This window comes from Staurois parvus, unplaced genomic scaffold (genome assembly GCF_062004578.1).
Source record: "Staurois parvus isolate SC_StPar_1 unplaced genomic scaffold, SC_StPar_1.0 ptg001903l, whole genome shotgun sequence".
Taxonomy (NCBI): domain Eukaryota; kingdom Metazoa; phylum Chordata; class Amphibia; order Anura; family Ranidae; genus Staurois; species Staurois parvus.
The window spans coordinates 176,894-199,951 of NW_028319699.1; the positions used below are offsets into that span (position 1 = coordinate 176,894).

The following is a 23,058-nucleotide window of genomic DNA, read 5'->3' on the forward strand; positions in this document are numbered from 1 at the left end:
ATGGCCAGATGGGAGGTGGTTAAAGCTCCCCACACACAGTACAGTCTGATCTTACAATCTTCTTTACCTCCATTGCCTAATTGGATACAAACTGACTGGATACATTGGGTAGGTCCTCATATGATATAAAGTTGTACAAACAGCATAATATCAGATGGTAACATGGTGACCCTATAGACTATAAAATGTAAACATTAAAGTGTTACTAAACCCACAACAGTACAATCAGTCTGTAGATGCAGTAAAGCATGCTTGTTATACTCCCTGTGGAACCGAAGGGGTTAATCCTCTGCATTGTGTAAAAAGGCTAATTGATCCTTTCTGCTCTGTTCCTCCCCTTTTTCAAGCGACCACTTCTTCTGATAAGACAGACTAAACTGTAGGCATTTTGCTCATGCTCAGTTTAGTGTGTATTGCTAGAGAGGTTTTTTTTTTCCTTGGGAGAGTGCATGTGATCAGCACAGGGCCAATCAGCACTGTCCAGACAGAGATCAGGGGTTCTGCATCCTCCTAAAGCAGAAAAAAAACTCCTCCTACAAGTTTTTTAACCAGTGCTTTGCTGGACACTGATAGAAGTCAAAAGACTGCTATATACTGCTGATGAGAAAAGGTATTTAGCAGTTTATATTTACAAAAATAATTGCATTTCCATGTTGTGTGTACTGTGGGAGACCAGATGTAGTGAATGCGGGTGCGGGGAGAGCGGATATAGTGAATGCAGGGTCCGGGGTTTAGTAACACTCTTTATTTTGGTATCTGTATAAACAGATAACATTAAAGATGCTCAGACACGGGAGAATAGTTCCATTCATTCCTGGGGAGGGGGGGGGGATTAATTGTCTTCTGGTAACATTCTTCTCTTCTTCTACAGATTGTCCTATACTCACCTGACAGACAGTTCCTGCCCCCACCTGGCATCTGGAATAAGAAATAACCCGACACTGAGGACACTGAACCTGTCTGGGAACAATCTGGAGGGTCGTAATTTTAGGGATCTGATGGCGGCTCTGACAACAAGCCGGATAGAGGAATTACAGTGAGTATAACAGGACTGACTGAGACAATCAGATTCTGGGACAGTTTCCATTGAAATCTTCCTGAGACCTCTATGCCTGGCCTGAACAGAGCAGAGACAATCACTGCAGACATTTTTCCATCAGATAATTGAACTCACCAAACACTTTGCAATCATGAATATTTTTCTTGTATGCAGGACGTTCCGGCAAACTATACAATGTGGAAGAATTCGGTATATATAGTGATATAGAGTAAAATTTCCTTCCTCATTTCAGTGCCCGTCTTGCAGAAAGGATAGCAGGAAATTACAATGAAAGAGAAAAAAATTACGTCATACAGATACAGGGGAGGATATAGAAATAATGAGTGCATTAAAAACAGTGACCATAGACAATACATGAACAAAAACGAGCTGCATGGTCGAGTTGCCAGATAGAAGTCTTTAGTGTGCCAATGCCACAAAAATGCCCGGTTACAATACAGCTGACAACACCTTGACACGCCTCATTGTGTTTTTTTGTGGCATTGACACAGTAAAGGCTTCTTTCTGGCAACTTGACCACACAGCTCTTTGTTCAAGTATTTTCCCATTGTGCTTCTTAAAAAAAAAAAAACCACACCATCTTTTTACACAGCAGCCTGTTTTTCTCCTGAGGTTATGTGGGTGGGTGTTCTTTGTTTCCCATATAATTATTATGGCAGTTGTGGCTGCTGTTACTTGGTCTACCTGACCTTGGCCTGGTATTCCTTGAATTTTCCACTCCTTAATAAGTGATTGAACAGTACTGACTGGCATATTCAATACCGTCCACATCTCTTTATATGGTTTTCTATCTTTATAAAGATCCATTACCTTGTTACACAGGTCTTTTGACAGTTCTTTCTGATCCCCATGGCTCAATATGAAGCCCGCTCAGTGCATCCATGTGAGAGCTAACTAACTCATTATACTATTTATACACAGACGCTGATTGTAATTGAAAAAGCCACAGATGTGGGAAATGAACGTTTATTTGCCATTGTAACCTGTGTGTCCCCTTGTGTGTCTGTACCAAGGCCGAACATTCCAGGGGAGGGAAACTTTTGCTCAGATCTATTCGGGTGATTTCTGTTATCATTAGGATTTAAAAAGGAGCCAAACAGCTCTGTGATAATAAATGGCTCCTCCATGTCTTTATGGACCTTGCTTTGTGCAATGGTGGGCAGTCATGTTGGAACAGGAAGGGGCCATCCCCAAACTCTTCCCACATAGTAGGGAACATGATATAAAAGAAGTTGTGAGCGCTATGAAAACAAAAAGCAGCCACAGCATCAAAAAGGATACCAAAGAACCTTACAAAACATAAAATATGAAAGATGCGGCGCTATAGTATAAATAAAACGTCCAAAATATCAGTATATGGTGGTTAGGTGATTAATGTGATCACAAAAGTTATATCACAAGCAAAGTGACATGCGGTGCAAAACCAGTCTTTGTGACAGTTATTTTTCTTCAAAGTGCTGCTTCCATGCAGTAAACGTGAAAAGGATAAGGCTGTGCACTCACCAGATGCACAGTGTAACTGCGCATTTAGAGATATATTATCTCCACTAGATCCACAAGTAGCTTCAAAAGGTCAGGTCAGGCCGGATATTCCTCCACCCGCTGGATGTTGCTAGTAATCCACGGTCTCTCTCTTAGGTGGCTCTATAGGTGATGAGTGACTCACCAAGGGCCACAAAGAAAGGAGACCAATAGCATGATACCGTTTAAAAGATATTTATTTCATATACAGTATGATATAGGTGAGGAAAACAAACAATCACTGACCATGAGGAGAATTGAAAGATGGCCGCCGGGACCTCCGTGGTGCCGGCGGCAGAGAAATAGTGACGCTGTAGCTCCTAACCTGACGCGTTTCGTGCTAACCGCACATCATCAAAGGGGATAAGCTTCAGCGTCTGCTCCTAACTGTATCCATTAAATAACGTGAATGGCGCATGCGCATTACGAACGCGCCATTTTCCATAAGAGATATATCTCCATATCGGGCGCCATTTTGCCGGAGACAAACCTAATCTCACATGCGCGGGCGCCATTTTTAAAAACATAGGTGTGTGTCACTAAATCACCAGGGAAACCAAATATAAATATGAAATAAACACTAAAAATTTTTATGAAGGATCCAAATGAGCAGTGCCAGGACTCAATCAATGATAAGGCCCACACATAAGAATGGGATTGACGAATACCGTCGCAAAATGGACCACTGCGCATGTGCAGGATCATACTGGAATATATATAGAGCTAATAACTCCTTATCCAAATATGAAATCATAATGAAATCTGATAATAACAGTGGCACACACACTGCAATAAGACAAATACAATAAAAACATAGATGTAAATAAACTCATGAATATAAATAAAAACGATAATATCTGTAAAACACATGTCATAATACATATAATCATATACACATATTGTCCCTAAATCTTTAATACGAGATACCATCACAATATATTAAACATCAAAAAAACACACTGTATTTAAAACACACTATATTTAAAAATCTTAAAATTATTCTAAAAATCGCAATGACCAAAAACGCATCAGTATATATATTTGTATATATACATCTATGTATATATATGAAGAAATTGAACCGCTTGGGGCGAGTATATAAAAAAGGCACAGAAATAAAACGCAAGGACATATAGGTCCGTATAAATTGTATATGAAAACCGGTAAAAGTAAAGATAAAAATAAGGGAATAAAACCTGAGATCAAAAGCGTAATTCCGAAGTTTCAACTATTGTCTATAAAGCAGTTGATATCTATATCAACATTTAATCCTCTGGGATACATAGATCCCATCTCAAATATCCACTTTGTTTCCAATTGAGAAACAACCCTTTTCTTATTAGTACCTCTCCAATGATGATGTACAACGTCTATAGCTGTAAATTTAAGTGACGATGGGTCTCTATTATGGCAAAGCCTATAATGTTTTGAAAGAGAATGTTCTTTAAATCCACGTTTTATGTTATATACGTGTTCACGTAGACGATCTCGCAATCTCCTTGTAGTGCGACCTATATATTGCTTAGAACACGGACATTGGAGTAAATATACAACGTATCTGGTATTACATGATATAAAGCTCTTAATATCATATTGCTTGTTAGTAGAAGTAGAGGTGAATTGATCAATTTTCCTCTTTCTATGGTCGCTACAGGTACAGATAACGCATATATTACATGGAAAGAAACCCACTAAGCCATTAAAAAACTGAATCTTGGGGGGAGGGTCTATTACATTAGGCGCTATTCTGTTTCTCAAAGGAATAGCTCTTCTGAATGTGATTTCCGGTCTTTGTGGTAAAATTCTAGCGAGCGTTTGGTCTGCCATAAGAATTTTCCAATTATTCCTAATAATCTTTGTAACACTTTTATATTGGGACGAAAAGGTTGTTACAAAAGGACATACTTTAACAGATTTATGTCCCGTATTATTACTAAGCATCGTATCCCTGTCCATATTGGCAATTGATGTTAAAGTACATGAAAGTGAGGATTCATCATAACCTTTTTCGATGAATCTCTCTTTTAGTATACCTGCTTGAGCAAAATACGTCTCAAGATCTGTGCAATTGCGACGGATCCTCGCAATGAAGGCCACGCCAAGTTTGGAGGTCTTTAGCTATTGACTCTGCAGACAGTTGGCGACTTCTGCGCACTGTGCGCCTCAGCATGCGCTGACCCCGCTCTGTCATATGACGTGGCCTACCACTTGGTGGCTGAGTGGCTGTTGTTCCCAGTTGCTTCCACTTTGTTATAATCCCACTAACAGTTGAGCGTGGAATATTTAGTAGCCAGGAAATGCCACGGGTGGACTTATTGCACCGGTGGCCACCTATCACGGGACCACGCTTGGAGTCACTGAGCTCCTGAGAGCGACCCATTCTTTCACCAATGTTTGTAGAAGCAGTCTGCATGCCTAGGGGCTTGATTGTATACACCTGTGTCCATGGAGGGGATTGGAACACCTGAATCACATGACTGGGAGGGGATTGTAACACCTAAATCACATGACTGGGAGGGGATTGGAACACCTGAATCACATGATTGGGAGGGGATTGGAACACCTGAATCACATGATTGGGAGGGCGGAGACAATACTTTTGGTAATATAGTTTATATGATGTTGGAGGCAGCACGGCAAATAAAATAAAAATTTGGCAATGTCATTAACCACTTCCAGACCGGACACTTTTACCCCCTTCCTGACCAGGGCAATTTTCAGCTTTTAGCGCTATCACACTTTGAATGACAATTGCGCGGTCATGCAACACTGTACCCAAATGAATTTTTTTACCATTTTTTTGAGACAGATAAAGCTTTATTTTGGTGGCATTTATTCACCACTGGGATTTGTATTTTTTTTGCTATGTAAATGAAATGTCCAAAAATTTTGAAAAAAAGTGTTTATTTTATAAAATTTTGCAAATAAATAATATTTCACCATAAATCTTAGCCAAAATGTATTCTCTTATCTTTTTAGTAAAAAAAAAAATCCAAATTAGTTTATAAGCAAAAATTATAATTTTTAAACATTTTTATTTAAATTTTTATTTTATTTTTTATTATTATTATTTTTTTTTTTTTTTTACATACTGTCACCCTAGCAGTAAAGTGTCACCATGGTGACACTGTACTTACTTGTGGGGGGGGTGATTTTTTTTTTTTTTTTTTTACACTGATTGCTTTTACACCCATATAGGATGTAAAAGCAATCATTTCTCTTTCTCTCTGTGTGCATTCTTGCACTCATTGAGAAGTACTGAGTGAGCTGTGATTGGTCACAGCTTGTCACATGGTACAAGGCTTTTGTGAATAGCCTTGTACCATGTGACCTCTGTGATCATTCACAGATTTCACACGTAGTAAGCAATGATGTCAGAAGTGACATCTTGCTTACTACTTTGCATGTGATCACTGATTGGCCAATCAGTGATCACATGATCGGGACCTCGTACAGAGGTCCCGTCCGACGATCGGTGTTTCACTGTGTCCGGAGGACACAGCGGGCACCGGATCGCGGTGCTGCGCGCTCCCAGGGAGCGCGCACAAGCATGGTGCGGGGAGGCCGTTTATAGACGGCCACCCGACCCTGCAGTGCCACCGTCCGGCTGTTTATATACAACGGCCGGACGGGAAGTGGTTAAAATGAACCCTGGAAGAGGCATTGAGACGCGCCTATTAGAGAAACTCGTATCACTTTAAAGTGTTTTTTTTTAATGTTTAATGACTAATAGTGTCACATACGGCCAACACATGTGGGGGGGGTAAGGGGGGTAAGTCCTCCTCCGTTTTCAGGGCCTTATTCACAGAATTATAATTGGAACTAAAATAAGGTGGTTGGTTTTTATAATTTTATATGTAATTAGAATTGAACATGACCTTATGTAGGCAATACATAGGGCACACACACGATGATAAGTTGATGAATGATATATATAATGGGACCTGTATGGATCATATGTTTTAAAGTGACAATAAAGGCGATTTGTAAAAAAGAAAACTAACAAACATGTGATACTTACCTGCTGTGTGCAGTCATTTTGCTCCTCTTCTCGGGGTCTCCCGCTGGTGCTTCTGGCTCCTCCTTCCTATCAAGTGCTCCCAGAGCAAGCAGCTCGCTATGGGGGCACCTGAGCAGGCTCGCTCCTAAGCCGTTGCTCTGCGCATATATTCATACACCAAACTGCAGTCCAACACCTCCCCCTCCTCTTTGGGACACTGGCTGTGATTGACAGCAGCGGGAGAAAATTGCTCCTGCTGTTGTCGTAGCCAATGAGGAGGTAGAGTCTCCGGAAAGCTGAGGCTTCTGTGCACATTGCTAGCAGCTTACCAGTCCTAAGATGTGTTGGAGGCATTTATTTCATTATTTCAGGCCTTTCTTTTATCTCCTGTTGATCCTGCCAGTAAAGCTGTGTACACACAGGAAGGTTTGTTTTCTTTTTTTTTTGCTCAACCAGTGGGATAGAAAAAAAAAAAAAAACCAGATCCCTGAATCAACACAAATGATGATGTAGGGATCTCTCCCACTGAGATATTGTATTCTGAGAGGGGGACTCCCCTCCAGCCAGAATACACTGATCAGGGCTTGCAGCCATTGGCTTTCCAGCCTGCCGTTCAACAGACCGGCTGAACCAGCTGATTTTCTGCCCATGTGTACCAGGCTTAAAGTGGTTGTAAAAGGATAAAGGTTTTTTACCTTCATACAGTACATTTTATGCATGAAGATAAAATCATTTTGTGTGCTGCTACCCCCACAGCCCCCCTAATACTCACCTGAGCCCCTTTTGATCCATGATGTGCACGAGAGCCTTGGCTGTCCTAGGACTTCCTCATCTCATTGGCTTAAACAGCAACAGGAGCCAGTGTCCATCGCAGCCAGTGAGCCAATGAGAAGAGGGCAAGGTCGAGCCAAGGCTCTGTCTGTTTTATGGACACAGAGAGCAGGTCTCGGGAGCGAGCATGCACCAGTGCCCCCATAGCAAGTGGTTTGCTATTGGAGGCACTGGTCAAGGGGGAGAAGCAACAGTGGAGGACCCCAGAAGAGGAGGATTGGATTGCACGCAGCAGTATAACATTTTTTGGGGGGTTTCTCTTTTTTTAATTTGAACCTTTAGTACCACTTTAACACACTTCCTGTCCTAGGATGACAACACTCACTGACTGCACTGTGTGTAGGAAAAGCAGTGTTGTCACCCAAGCCTACACAACTGATTTGGGCTACAAACATCTTCTGTCTGCATCTTCATTATGGGAGGGGGGGGGGGGGTGGGTGGAGGAAATTAGTAATTTACAGACACTTTCTTGGAAGGAAATTACTATTGTTTGCTTGCTTATAAGGAGAGTAGAAGGACAAAGCAATTTTGGAAGGATCAACTTGTTACAGAAAGTACATAAATAAATGAAATTCAACTAATGCAGCCACCACATTTGGGCTTAATTCAAATCTGAGTGTAGTGGTTTTCAGCATTTTTACTTCAATTTTTGGGCATTTATTATTAGTAGTAATAATATTAATAAAAGATAAATACCTAAACCCAAACAAAAAATACATTATTATTATTATTAATAATGATAATGATGAATAAACGTAAAATAAACACACAAATAAATAAAAATCATAAATACTATGTAACAATAAATTAATAATAATTACCGTATTTTTCGCTCCATAAGACGCACCTGACCATAAGACGTGCCTAGGTTTTAGAGGTGAAAATCAAGAAAAAAAATATTCTGAACCAATGGACTGCAGACATAGTACAGAAAATGACCAGAGACTGCGGACACAGTACAGGAGATGACCAGGGACTGCGAACATAGTACAGGGGATGACCAGAGACTTCAGACACAGTACAGATTGTCACAATCATGCACACAGGGAGGTGCAGGTCATCCATTCTGCTCCAAGCATCTACATTTTGGTATCCCTCCCCAAAACAAATCAGTCTCTCTCCTCCGATTTCCCCCCCTCCCTCAGGAATGCGTTCAGCGTACCTTGCTAGTCCCTGCCTTTAAACAATCCTCTTGCCAAATAAGGTATTGGCTTGTCCGTGATAGGAAAACACCCATTTGATTTTTGTAGAAAAGAAGTGTTATCTTTTGTGTTCAGTCAAAGTGAGGACGGTTGGTCGGCTCTGTACCATCTAGCTGACCAAGAGTCTTGTTGCTCAATATTCGCTCCATAAGACGCACTGACATTTACTCCCCTTTTTTTGGGGGAAAAAAGTGCGTCTTATGGAGCGAAAAATACGGTACCCCCTAACCCCAAAAAAGTCATAAAATAATAAAAATGTATTATTAATAATGTATTTTTTGTTCAGGTGTTTATTATAATAGTAATTATTATTATTATAAACACCTAAAAAATACATTATTATTAATAATAATAATTCTATATATTTTTTTAAGGTTAAGGGTTAATTATTTATTTAGTTATTTTTTATTTATGTTTTTTTTTGTTTATATGTGTACTTATTTTACATTTATTTATATATTTTTTTTACTTTTTTTTATTTTTTCATTTGAGCAGAAAATCGCACAAAAACGTGCAAAAGCGCGCAAATACGCACCAATCACATGTTTCTATTCTCTTCTATGGGAATAAAAACTCGCCAAAGACGTGCACATCTTCTCAATCTGAGCTACAAAAGTAGCTCCAAAACTTTTTTGAGCTTCAGCCGTTCTGCTTCAGGTGACTTGGAGTGGAGATGTGAACCATCTCCATAGAGGAATATTGACTTTTTTTTTCCCCCTGAGCGTTTCTGAGCTTCGAACTTCGCGCTGCAAAACGCTCAAGTGGGAATGGGGCCTTACAGACTGGTAAGCTGCAATGTCACAATTTTTCTCTTGGATATAGATATAATTTAACTCCTTCCCTGCTGCAGGGACCCCAAAACAATCTACAAAAGCTGACGACCTGTAGAATATAAACATGGTAGTTACACATTTTTGTTACATTATATTACGGTAACTGTTTTTCAAAGCTATATTTTCAGTAAAAAAAAAATACATTCAAATTACTTTTACTGCATCCCAACATAAAGTGTCCCCATCAGAGTGCCATTTACCATGAAATGTGCCCATCGGCGAGCCTCTGAGAATCTTTTTTGAAGTAGAAACACACCCTACCTTGAGGGCAGACAGGGAGCAGGAGCCGGAAGAGGTAGCGAGCTGCAGGGAGCAGAGAACCTTGCTGAGGGTGGAGAGGCGCCCGCATGACGTCACATCGTACCCTGCGGGCAAAAAAGGAGCAGGAGCGAGGCCGAGCCACAGGGGGCACACATGACGTCATTGGTTGCTGGGATGTCCACAGTCCCAGTAACCAATGACTGTTGAGTGGCGGGGATATGACACTTTAGTCTGGTGGGCTGACTGTTCGGACAGGAGCATCAGTTGGTCGGTGTACGGACCGTGGTCCGCCATTTAATGATGGCTGCTTTATATCCTCTCTTCTAGGATCTGGAAAAATTCCTTGTCACATGAAACTAAAAGGGAACTGAAAAAGCTGAAATCCCTCCGACCAGTACTGAAGATTTATACATGATGAATCCAGAGGAAGAACCTCTGCTACAGCTGTGAATGGGACATTGCTCGGGATGACGAGGAGAATAACCCGACCCAAGAGGGGAATGAAACCTCAAAGAGGAACTAATACACCCAGGACAGGATGGGGGAGGACTTTGTAACTGTTTTGTCCCAATACTTCTGAACATGAAGGGGTGACACTCCAGTCAGCCATGAACATTTTCCCCATAAAGTGACTTGGCAGACACGGCTGTCTCTAATGATCGTCCTTGCATTCGTCTTACACAGCTCATCCAGAGATAATACAGGCGGAGTGATGAAGAGATGGCACCAGTGGTATATTGGCGCCAATTGTGTGTCAATGCCAATTTTCTAAACATTCCAAGCTTTATTCATACAAAAGCCTTATTTTACAATGTAATATTACTGCATTCTTTATTAATTCTGTTTGTGGGTTGGATGCTAGGCTGTCTAATAAGAGAGCCCAGCACTAGTTCTGTCATTGACTGCTATAGCAGATTGAAGGTCTACAGCGCCTTGAAAAAGTATTCCTACATTCACACCCCTTGAAATGTTCCACATTCTGTCACGTTACAACCAAAGCTGTCAATATATTTTATTGAGATTGGATGTGATGGACCGACACAAAGCGGCACATCTTTGTGAAGTGGAAGGAAAGTGATAAATGTTTTTCAAAATTTTTTACAAATAAATCTGTGAAAAGTGTGGCAGCATTAGTATTCGGAGTAAATACTTTGTAGGACCCCCTTTGGCTGCAATTCCAGCTGCAAGTCCTTTTGGGGATGTCTCTTTGCACATCTAGAGAGGGACATTTCTGCCCATTCTTCTTTGCAGAATCCCTCAAGCTCTGTCAGGTTGGATGGAGAGCGTCTGGGAACAGCAATTTTCAGGTCTTGCCACAGATTCTCCATTGTATTTAGGTCTGGACTGTGACTGGGCCATTCTAACACATGAAGATGCTTTGATCGGAACCATTCCATTGTAGCTCTGGCCGGATGTTTCCGGTCGTTGTCCTGCTGGAAGGTGAACCTCTGCCTCGTCTCAAGTTTTTTGCAGACTCCTAATATTGCCCTGTATTTGGCTCTATCCACCTCCCCATGAATTCTGACCAACTTCCCTGTCCCTGCTGAAGAAAAGCATCCCCACAACATGATGCTGCCACCACGTTTCACGGTGGGGATGGTGTGTTCAGGGTGATGTATATTGTTAGTTTTGCTTTTAGGCCAAAAAGTCCCATTTTGGTCTCCTCTGACCAGAGCCCCTTCTTCTACATGTTTGCTGTGTCCCCCACATGGCTTCTCACATACTTCAAACGGAACTTCTTATGGCTTTCTTCCAACAATGGCTTTCTTCTTGTCACTCTTCCATAAAGGCCAGATTTGTGAAGTGCACGACTAATAGTTGTCCTGTGGACCGAATCTCCCCCCCCCCCGAGCTGTGGATCTCTGCAGCTCCTCCAGAGTTCCCATGGGCATCTTGGGTGCTTCTCTGATGAATGCTCTCCTTGCCCGGCCTGTTAGTTTAGGTGGATGGCCATGTCTTGGTAGGTTTGCAGTTGTGCCATACTCTTTCCACTTTCAGATGATGGATTGAACAGTGTTCCATGAGATGGTCAAAGCTTGAGATATCTTTTTATAACTTAATCTTGCTTTAAACTTCTCCACAACTTTATCCCTGACCTGTCTGTTGTGTTCCTTGGCCTTCATGATGCTCTTTGTTCACTAATGTTCTCTAACAAACCTCTGAGGACTTCACAGGACAGCTGTATTTATACTGAGATCCCATGACACACAGGGGGACTCTATTTACTAACTAGGTGACTTTTGAAGGCAATTGGTTCCACTAGATTTTAGTTAGGGGAATCAGAATAAAGGGGGCTGAATACAAATGCACGCCACACTTTTCAGATATTTATTTGTAAAACATTTTGTAAATCATTTATCACTTTCCTGCCACTTCACAATTATGTGCTACTTTGTGTCGGTCTATCACAGAAAATCCCAATAAAATACATTGACGGTTTTGGTTGTAACATGACATGTGGAACATTTCAAGGGGTATGAATACTTTTTCAAGGCACTGTATATTAACAGCACTGTAGTAAACAAGGCATTTGACACTTTGATTAGTCTGCCAGAGAGGGAAAAATGAGAAACATTTCTAATCAAATATTTAGATGTAATAGTTCAGATTTACTTGTCATAAGAGAAGCAGAAACATCTTCAGATCGGAATGTTATCTTCATTTGAATATAATACATAAATAAAGCAAATATTTGTACAAGCGCCTTACTTTTTCTTTCATTTCATCTTATTTAAAGTATCCAAGGAACAGAGAGCTGATTTAGGGCCGGTTCACAGCAGTGCAGGAAATGCAAATTTCTGTGTGCGTTTTCCACACCGCAGAGGAATACGCTGCCTTTGCTGACACATGCAGATGCCAATAAATGTTAATGCATCTAGAAAATGTGTACATTTTGCAGCCACCAAATCGCATAGTTCTGCAGTATCAGACAATTTGGTGCAGCACATTTTTTAATGTAGCTCCCTCCTTGTCAGCTAGGGGGAGCTCTAGCTCTAATTGTTAGTGAGGAGGGCTGAGTAGCGTCCTGGGTGTGATAGAGGGAAGTCAAATTTTGGTCAGGGCTGAAAGGCTCTGCAGACCAGCTTTCTGGTTACTTCCCCCTGCACTAGAACTTTGGAGGAAGATCTAGAAGCAGTGGGCGGAGGTAAAGAGTGGCTGGTCTGTAGTCTTAGAGGATCCTGGCCAATCCCCGACAGGAGGCATGGCAAGGGGTCAGGGCGTCCTTTAAGAGTAACTGAGCCTGCTCAGCAGCGGGGGAGTTCGAGTGGAAGATGGAGACGTGAGATTGGAGAGGAGGAGCCTGGGAGGGGGCCCAGATGGGGAAGGGCTCACCTACAGGCAGGGGAGCTTGGAGGAAGCAAAGCTTGGGACTTCACAGCCCACAGAAAGAGGACCACCTATGCAACGGGAAAGGAGCGGCCCAACTAGAAGACCTGGTAGCAGCCACTAACCCACCAGCGGCATAGGAGAAGGACTGAGTGAGTAAACTTGCACCCCTGGGCCAGGGAGGGGAAAGAGGCACTCTGCTGGGAAACTAGATTAGCTTTTCACCTGGGACTGTTTCACAATGCAGTGGCATCGCAGGCACTGGATCCTGCCCAGGGATTCACCCAGTACAGCTGGATGAGGAGAGGATTCATCTGGGGTGGTACAACAGGAGATGCTGGTGACAGGACATGCTGGCTAGCACTCCAGAAGAAAATGTTGCTGTAAAGGTTTGTACATAAATTATAAATAAATAAGTGATGTAGCGCTGCTAAATAATAGCTACAAAAAATAAAAGAGTAACATAACTGAATAAAACGTCCATAATGAGTCCATATATGTAAAATCAATCAATTTGTAATAAAGATTCTTCCATAATTCATGTGTTTTCTTCTTGTGCCGATATCCCCAAACACCATCCAGTAGAATAGTGCCCATAACATACAGTGCCACCTCAGTGCTCACCGAACTCTCACCTCAGAGCACATGGAAATGCGCTTTATGACATCCAATAGGAAAATGGATTCTTCACTTTTTCAATCCACAGCTGTGTGATAGAAATCAAACACCTTTCAGCTTTCCATAGATTGATCCAACCAGAGCCAAGGATCACTCCCTTTACGGGTGATGGAGGTCACACATTCCTATCCTTAAAAGGGAACAAAGGCGGCTCCCATGGTGCAGGATGTACGAATATAAAATGTATTAAGAAGCAGTAATACACTCACATGTAGGAAATGAATGAAATGCCATCAAATCATCAGATGCCGGCTTCACTTGTCAGCTGAACTCACTATTCACTATTCATGTCTGCCCAGAGCCAAGCCCCTTACGCATTACATCACGCCACACCACGTGACTTCATCCCTCCTCTTCTCCATCCCCAACTCTGCTCACCCCCCTTTTCTCCATCCCCCAACTCTGCTCACCCCCCGTCTTCTCCATCCCCCCAACTCTGCTTGCCCCCCTCTTCTCCATCCCTGCTAACTCTGTTCACCCCCCTTCTCTATCTCCCCTCTTCTCTATCCCCCCAACTTTGCTCACCCCCTTTCTGCATACCACCAACTCTGCTCATCTCTCTCTTCTCCATCCCCCCTCCTCTCTATCCCCCTCTTCTCTAGCCCCCCAACTCTGCTCGCCCCCCTCTTCTTCATCCCTGCTAACTCTGTTCATTCCCCTTCTCTATCCCCTCCAACGTTGCTCATCCCCCACCCCCAACTCTGCTCACCCACCTCTTCTCCCTCCACCCAACTCTGCTCACCTGCCTTCTTTCCACCCCCAACTCTGCTCACCTGCCTTCTTCTCCACCCCCAACTCTGCTCACCCACCTCTTCTTCCTCCACCCAACTCTGCTCACCCCCTCTTCTCCATCCCCCAAAATCTGCTTGCCCCCCTCTTCTACATCCCTACTAACTCTGTTCACCCCCCTTCTCTATCCCCCCTCTTCTCTATACCCCAAACTCTGCTCACCCCTCTCTTCATCCCCCCAACTCTGCTTACCCCCTCTTCTCCACCCCCCCAACTCTTCTCACCCACCTCTTCTCCATCCCCCAGACTCTTCTCATCCCCCCTCTTCTGCATCCCCCCCAACTCTGCTCACCTCCCTCTTCTCCATCCCAACTCTGCTCCCCCCCCCCTCTTCTCCAATCCCTCCAACTCTGCTCGCCCCCGCTCTTCTCCTCTATCCCCCCCAACTCCGCTCACCGCCTTCTTCTGCATACCCGCAACTCTGCTCACCACCCTCTTCTCCATCCTTCCAACTCTGTTCACCTCCTTCACCACCCCCCTTTCTCTATACCCTCCAACTCTGCTCACCCCCCCTCTTCTCCCCTCCAACTCTGCTCACCCCCCCTCTTCTCCATCCCCACCAGCTCTGTTCACCCCCTCTCCATCCTCCTCAACTCCACTCACTCCCCTCTTCTCCATCCCCCCCAACTCTGCTCACCCCCCCTCTTCTCTATTCCTCCAATTCTGCTCACCCCCCTCTTCTCCATCCTTCCAACTCTGTTCACCCCCCTTCTCTATACCCTCCAACTCTGCTCACCCCCCCCCCTCGTATCCCCCCCAACTCTGCTCTCCCCCCTGTTCTCCATCCCCGCCAGCTCTGTGCACCCCCTCTCCATCCCCCTCTTCTCTATCCCCCCCAACTCCGCTCACCCCCCCCCTTCTCTATCCTTCCAACTCTGCTCACCCCTCCCTCTTTTTTATTCCCCCTATAATGAGACTTCTGTTGATCTTTAAAGTTCTATGCTGGGGAGGGGGGCTGGAAGGGAGTTGAGAGTTTGTATTATGGTAGGGGGGACAAGGAAGGGTGGTCTGTACTAAGGCCATGTTCACATGCCGCAACTTGCGCAGGCACGAGAGTCCATTCATTTGCCCTGGAACACACAGGGAAGAAGTCACTGGAGCCAATGCGAGCGGCGTGCCATTAGAACTAATTTGGGTAATTCCTCTGTGCGGGTGGTGCAGCTGCAGGTATTTGTGTGGGTCCCGCATTCCTCTGTGTGGGTAGTGTGGTTGCAGGTATTTGTGTGGGTCCCAGCGACACCACCCACACATATGTGAACTGAGCCTAAGATGGGGCCTGTATTGAGGATGGTCTTTACTGAGGATATGGGCTGGCAATTTAAACCACGCCCATTTTTAAGATCACACCCACTAATGAATGCCACACCCCTAATTAAAATAATGCTCCACCTACAGAAAAAAAAGTGTCCCTAAATATTTCTTGGGAATGTTGGCAACTATGCAAACCGCCTGTTTTCAGTTTTTGCAAAACTACAGGGCACAGCATGCCCTTCTTACCGTCTGCTGGAAGATGTAGTTCCCCTGCAGCTGGAAGGTAACGATTTTAGAGACGGATCCACATTAACATTTAGGCTCTGTTCACATCTGTGTGGGCGGTGCCGCTGTGGGACCCGCACAAATACCACCCGCACAGAGGAATGCGGGACCCGCAGACAGGTGACATTCATTCTAATGGCACGCCACTGGAAATCGCAAACATGCTGGGAACCTCACTGCCCATGTGGGCTGCGATTTTTGAAAAAGTGCAGGGACTTCTTCCCTACGTGGCACGGGAGTCCATTCAAACGAATGGGCTTATGTACCCGCACGACCGCACAGATGTGATCCTGTCCTTAAAGCTGCAGAGAACCACACATAAATATTCCAAATATTCATGTGCACTAGTTGTGTGTTGATGCACTAGTTGTGTGTTGGGAAAACGTTACGTCCGAGGGACTGAAAGGAAATATCTATGGATGACTTGTGCTTAGTATTTTCCTGATGAGATCACGAATACAGTGCAGGGTGAAGGTCAGATCCCAGCCTGAGAATCTGCTTAGTTTTTCAGGAAGTATCAACATGCACGTCTACAGTCATATGACTTTATGGGAGGACTATACGCATGAACTGCTGAAGAAAATAACTTCCTGGGGGGATTGTAGACTTCCATCCCGCCCTGTGGCCATTTTATGAGAACCAACATAAGGAACAGAAAAAGGTAAACAGAACTTGGAACTTGTTAACTTGTTATTAACTTTGTTACAGTTGCAGTTTCTTTTCTTAGATAATAACATTTGTATTGATTGTTTTCAACATGCATTTAGATTTCACATTTGAACCTCCACAGGTGATTTCTGATTTCAGGCATCCCAGTGAAGGAAAATATAGTATTTATCATTGAAACTCACTTAGTGTCTTACCTGCATTAAATTAGCCTCAGAACCCGTGTAATTATTGTGTTCGGGTTTGAGCCCGGTTTCACCCTTGTGCGGTGCGGCACATCGCATGTGTTACGCATTGGAACCGCACCGCATTTCTGTGCGAATCACATGTGATTTCTGTGCGCTGCGATTTGAGCCGTACATTTTGTGTGGCTCAAAATCGCACCGCATCCGCACCAAAAAGGTGCAGGACCCTTTTTTTTGTCCGCATTAGAAATGGATCGCATTGGGTATTCACAGCCATGCGATCCGATTCTGCACATCGCACCGCGTTGTGAGAACTGATTTCGGGGTGTTGTCAACTCAACATACACACCCGCAGCGGTTCGCACGAATGGGGCGCAATTGTGATGCGGTGCAGGATTCGCACAGAAAATGCACTGCATCAGTGTGAGCCTGGGCTAAAGGAAGGAGGTTGCCACCCTATCTGCAAGCAATGTTTACATCTTAGGTGAGAGAGGTCTGTATATGAATACGTTGTCTACAGATTTGGGCGTTCCCTTTACATCTATGCACTGCCCGTTTTTCTTTCCTATTTGTATACAGTCTGCAAACATTTGTCTTTTTGTTGCGGTTGTTGTTACAGCATATCTTTTTTTTTTTTTGCTACTCTTCAGGTCAGAGGTTTGCCCTTTGGTCTGCATAATGTTGGTTCTTGCTAACGTTCAGCCCGGGTTCACACTGCCGCGGTGCGGAACTCGCAGCGTTTTCAGTGCAAATTCCGTACCGCATCAGAATCGCACCCCGTTCATGCAAACCGCTGCGGGTGTGTATGTTAAGTTAACAACACCCTGAAAGCGATCCGCAAAACGCAGTGCGATGTGCAGAATCAGATCACATAGGTGTGAATACACATGCGATCTGATTCTAGTGTGGACCCAAAAAAGGGTCCTGCACGTTTTTAGTGCGGGTGTGGTGCGATTAGAGCCATAAAAAATGTACGGCTGCAATCGCACCGCACACGAATCGCATGTGAATGCGGTGCGGTTCCTGTGCGAATCACATGCGATGTACCGCACCGCATGTATGTAAACCCAGGATCAAGTGTAACAAAAAAAAAAGCAAATCTTTAGTTTACCCTAGCCAGCCCTTATTAACTCCTTCTACTCCCTCTACTTTTAGGGCTCGTTCACACCAGTGTGCAGAGACATCAGTTTTTCTGCATGCGTTCTGCAAGGGCACAACGAAATCAGTTGTTCTCTATGTGCCCTGTTCACACCACAACACTGGGATCGCGCGCAGATATTTTTTTCTGCGCAGGAACCTGCAAGGTCTAAACCAGGGGTAGGCAACATATGAGAGGTGGAGATCTACCTGGACAACATGAGAGATCAAAGAGATCACCGGGTTCAGCTCCATTTAAAAAAAAAAATTAATTAATTAGCAAGCCCTAACTAAAGAGCAAGGAAAATGTAGCAAAATATAGAAAACAAAGAAAAATATTATAAAACAAACGTCACTGCAAAAATACAAACTTAGCCTACCTTAACCCCTCGCCCTCCAGAGGATTTCCTCCCCTTCCTGACCAGGCCTCTTCTTGCGTTACGTCGCTGCATTAATTTAACTGACAATTGCGCGGTCATGCAACGCTGCACCCAAATTAAATTTACATCCTTTTCCCCACTAATTGAACTTTCTTTCGGTGGTATTGGATCGCCTGTGCGGTTTTTTTTTCGCTATAAAAAAAAAAAAGACCAACAATTTTGAGAACAAACCAATATTTTTGACCTTTTGCTATTAAACATGTCCAGTAAAATATAAATGTACGGCAAAATGTATTCTTCTCCGTGTCTTTGCTACAAAAACAATCCCAATACGTGTAAACTAATTGTTTTACGTGAAAGTTATAGCATCTACAAATGTCAGTTATATATATATATATTGGGATTTTTTTTTTTATTTTTACTAGTAATGGCGGTGATCAGTGACTTATAGCGGGACTGTGCCGGGCATTCTGACACTGGGGAGGAACTGACCTGGTGTCACTGACATCCCCAGTGACACCAATACAGTGATAAGTGCTAAAAAAAAAGCATTGACACTGTACTAATGGCACTGGGCAGGAAGGGGTTAACATGTGGGGCAATCAAAGTGTTAACTGTGTGCAGGGAGTGTTTTATTAGCGGGTGGGGTGTGTGTGCTTCACTGTAATCATACCATTTCCTGATGGCTGTGCAGTGCAGTGTGCCCGAGCTGACAGGGAGGAGGACTGTTAGTAAATTAAACAGTCCTCCACGTCGGTGATCGTCGGTGCTGGTAATTATCGGCCGGGGCCCCGCGATTGACAGCCGAATGAGATGCATTTCCCCCTACCCAGAAACGCAAAATCTCGTATATGTACATGATTTTGCGCACCCGTGCTGCCCTGTAGCAGTATTTCTGCTATAGGGCGGATGGGAAGCGGTTAAAAATGGACAGTCTCAGTCAGTAGGGCAGTGAACGGTGTCAGTAGGGCAGAGGTTGGTGTCAGTAGAGCAGTGGACAGTGTCAGTAGTGCAGTGGATGGTGTCAGTAGGGCAGAGGTTGGTGTCAGTAGAGCAGTGGACAGTGTCAGTAGGGCAGAGGTTGGTGTCAGTAGGACAGTGTCAGTAGTGCAGTGGACGGTGTCAGTAGGGCAGAGGTTGGTGTCAGTAGAGCAGTGGACAGTGTCAGTAGGGCAGAGGTAGTTGTCAGTAGGGCAGTGGACAGTGTCAGTAGGGCAGAGGTAGTTGTCAGTAGGGCAGAGGTTGGTGTCAGTAGGGCAGAGGTTGGTGTCAGTAGAGCAGTGGACAGTGTCAGTAGTGCAGTGGATGGTGTCAGTAGGGCAGAGGTTGGTGTCAGTAGAGCAGTGGACAGTGTCAGCAGGGCAGAGGTTGGTGTCAGTAGGACAGTGTCAGTAGTGCAGTGGATGGTGTCAGTAGGGCAGAGGTTGGTGTCAGTAGAGCAGTGGACAGTGTCAGTAGGGCAGAGGTAGTTGTCAGTAGGGCAGTGGACAGTGTCAGTAGGGTAGAGGTTGGTGTCAGTAGGGCAGTGGATGGTGTCAGTAGTTTTTATGTTTACATTTTTAATTGTTAATGTTTCAGAATTTTTTTTAGATCTGCATTGAAAGCAATTGGCTTCCAGGCTTTATTGTCAAAGCTCAACTGAACAAGTTGAAGTTAGAAGCTGATTGGCTCCCATGCACAGCTGTACCAGATTCTGGGTGCTCCAGTATTAGTAGATCTACCCCAAGATGTTGTTGTACAGCGTGTGAATGCAACCTAAAGGATCTTTTGTATGGCTCTTTTCTTGTATTTGTATTTATTTATGTATTCATTGAACTTTATTATTATTGCAGATTAAAAAGCGATGATTCTGTCAGGTGTCTCATGACAAACTAATTTCTGCTTTACATGAACTGCCAACAAATAAAAGATTGGAAATGAAAATATCTTACCCACGAGAATTACCTGGTAAGCAGCAATACTCTGTTACCTTTTATTTACATCATCTTTACAGAGAAATACAACTAAATAACCCAGTAAATAATTTACAAAAGATGCATATTCACATGAATTTTGTGAACAATATTCCTTTTTTGTGAAGGCTTAAAATTATTCAGTTTTTTTAAAATGTATTTTAAAAGCACATATTGTATGCAAGTTTTCTGTGTGATGTTGTAATAATCTGATCAAGCTGGATTATTAACCCCTCGCCCTCCTGAGGATTCCACCCCCCCGACCAGGCCATTTTTTTCGTTACGACGTTACGTTACTTTAACTGAAAATTGTGCGGTCCTTTTTTCCCCACGAATTGAGCCTTCTTTCAGTGGTATTTGATCACCTTTGTGTTTAATTTTTTGCACTATAAAAAAGAAAAAAAAAAAAAAAGACCGACAGTTTTGAGGAAAAAAAACAATATTTTTGACTTTTTGCTATTAAACATGTCCAGTAAAAAAAATAAAATTTCATCATAAATTTAGGCCAAAATGTATTCTGTTCCGTGTCTTTGCTAAAAAAAAAATCCCAATACGTGTAAATTAATTGGTTTACGTGAAAGTTATAGCGTCTACAAATGGTGGTATAGATGCTGGGATTTTTTTATATTTTTTTTTACTAGTAATGGCGGCGATCAGTGGCTTTTAGCAGGACTGCAGTGGACATTCTGAAACTGGGGGGGAACTGACTTGGTATCACTGACATCCCCAGTGACACCAATACAGTGATCAGTGCTAACAAAAGCACTGACACTGTACTAAAAGCACTGGGCAGGAAGGGGTTAACATGAGGGGCGATCAAAGGGTTAACTGTGTGCTGGGAGTGTTTTACTAGGGGACGGTGCCTGGGTGCTTCACTGTAATCACACTGCTTTGGATGGTTGTGCTGTGAACAGCCATCCAATGCAGTGTGCCAGAGCTGACAGGGAGAACTGTTTGTAAACAAAACAGTCCTCCTCCTCATCGGAGATCCTCGGAAATCACCTTGCGCTGGCGATTAATCACCGGCCGTGAATGGTGGCACGGGAAGGGTGTGCGCGCAGTTTGTGCTCGCCCCATACCTGGAAATGCAAAATCGTGTGGGTGTGGTATTTCTGCTATAGGGCGGTAGGGATCTTATTAAAGGATAAGTTCACCTTTGGGAACATGTTACAGGTTCCACCTGTTTTGCTGCACCCCCCACCCCGTGACAGAAGTACAGGGAGAAGATCCCCATGCTAGCTGTTGCTTTTTAAAAATAGCTCCGCCCATATAGCTGCGTCATTCGTTCGCAGTGTTCTGTGAAATAATGAAGTACAGAGTCCAGAGATCGTTAATGAAGATGGCAGACAACAGTGTTGGTACGGGCATGGAACAGCGCGTGGTGATGAAGTTTCTTGCGAAGGAAGATGTACAACTCATGGATATCTACGGAAGACTTCAAGCGCAGTATGGTGATGAAACGCTCAGCCACAGTAAAACATTTGAACGTTATAAACGTTTCAAAGGTAGCCATACATCCATCACTGACGATTCCGACCATGGTGGTTCCCAGCCCACAGCAGTCATTCCTGTGAACATTCAGCGTGTAGAACGCCTGATCCTGGATAATGGATACTTAATCCATCGTGAAAATGCACAAGAGACAAATCTTTCTGTGGGAATGGTGAACACAATGATTAGGAAGTGAAACCGGCTGTCCTAGGATGGTTCAGGAGTACTAAAAAATTTTTCTATGCCAAAGCTTTCCAGGCCTTAGTTAAATGCTGGGATATGTGTATAAATGTAGCAGGGGAGGATGTTGAAAAATAAATTCAGTTTCCACTCCTTGCAATTATTTATTTTATTAAAGAAACTCAAAAGCCCCGGATTGACTTGAACACCCCTCATATTTATTTGAGGTGTCTAAACTTTAAAAAAAATATAACACTATAAAACAATTACTCAATATTACAAAGCAAAGATGAAAAGATAAAAATATATAGATTTCCTCAATGATAGTTTGGGTTCTGAGTTCAAGCCACAATCCTGTAAATGTATTTTCTGTGTTTCTGTAGAGGACATCAGGAGATTCCGTCACCAGCTGTCTGCATATGATGATCCATCACTGAGAAGGATATATGAGTATTACAGAGATGACCTGACCTACATCCTGGAGAACATGGACACCGGGGTCCTCCTGAAGGAACTAAAATCTCGAAAAGTCTTAAACATAGAAGTAAGGCAGAAATATTTCTAAATGAACTGCAATATATTGGGGTTGATTTATTAAAACCCATATGTAGTGAATGCGGGGTCCGGGGAGAGCGGATATAGTGAATGCAGGGTCCGGAGAGAGCGGATATAGTGAATGCAGGATCCGGGGAGAGCGGATATAGTGAATGCAGGATCCGGGGAGAGCGGATATAGTGAATGCGGGGTCCGGGGAGAGCGGATATAGTGAATGCGGGGTCCGGGGAGAGCGGATATAGTGAATGCGGGGTCCGGGGAGAGCGGATATAGTGAATGCGGGGTCCGGGGAGAGCGGATATAGTGAATGCGGGGTCCGGGGAGAGCGGATATAGTGAATGCGGGGTCCGGGGAGAGCGGATATAGTGAATGCGGGGTCCACGGAGTGCAGATATAGTGAATGCAGGGTCCACGGAGTGCAGATATAGTGAATGCAGGGTCCAGGGAGAGCGGATCTAGTGAATGCAGGGTTCG

General features: G+C 43.6%; 2 protein-coding genes and 1 long non-coding RNA gene across 5 annotated transcripts in view; 2 read left to right on the top strand and 1 right to left on the bottom strand.

Annotated features, from left to right (window-relative positions):
* The window catches only part of LOC149433837 (uncharacterized), a 190,931-nt gene that overhangs the window by 122,358 nt on the left and 45,515 nt on the right, over nt 1-23,058 (bottom strand). The gene's annotated exons all lie outside the window — the stretch shown is intronic.
* Nucleotides 877-12,408, top strand: LOC149433839 (uncharacterized). Its single transcript, XR_016308840.1, has 2 exons — nt 877-1,036; nt 10,036-12,408. It is a non-coding gene; the product is annotated as an uncharacterized LOC149433839 (long non-coding RNA).
* The window catches only part of LOC149433840 (NACHT, LRR and PYD domains-containing protein 3-like), a 34,421-nt gene continuing 28,008 nt past the window's right edge, over nt 16,646-23,058 (top strand). For both annotated transcript variants that reach the window (XM_089664374.1, XM_089664375.1), the window contains exons 1-3: nt 16,646-16,699; nt 20,239-20,353; nt 22,413-22,573. In XM_089664374.1, coding sequence (XP_089520500.1) covers nt 20,323-20,353; nt 22,413-22,573 — 192 coding nt within the window. In that variant the 5' untranslated portion in view covers nt 16,646-16,699; nt 20,239-20,322. The remainder of the gene's footprint in view (nt 16,700-20,238; nt 20,354-22,412; nt 22,574-23,058) is intronic.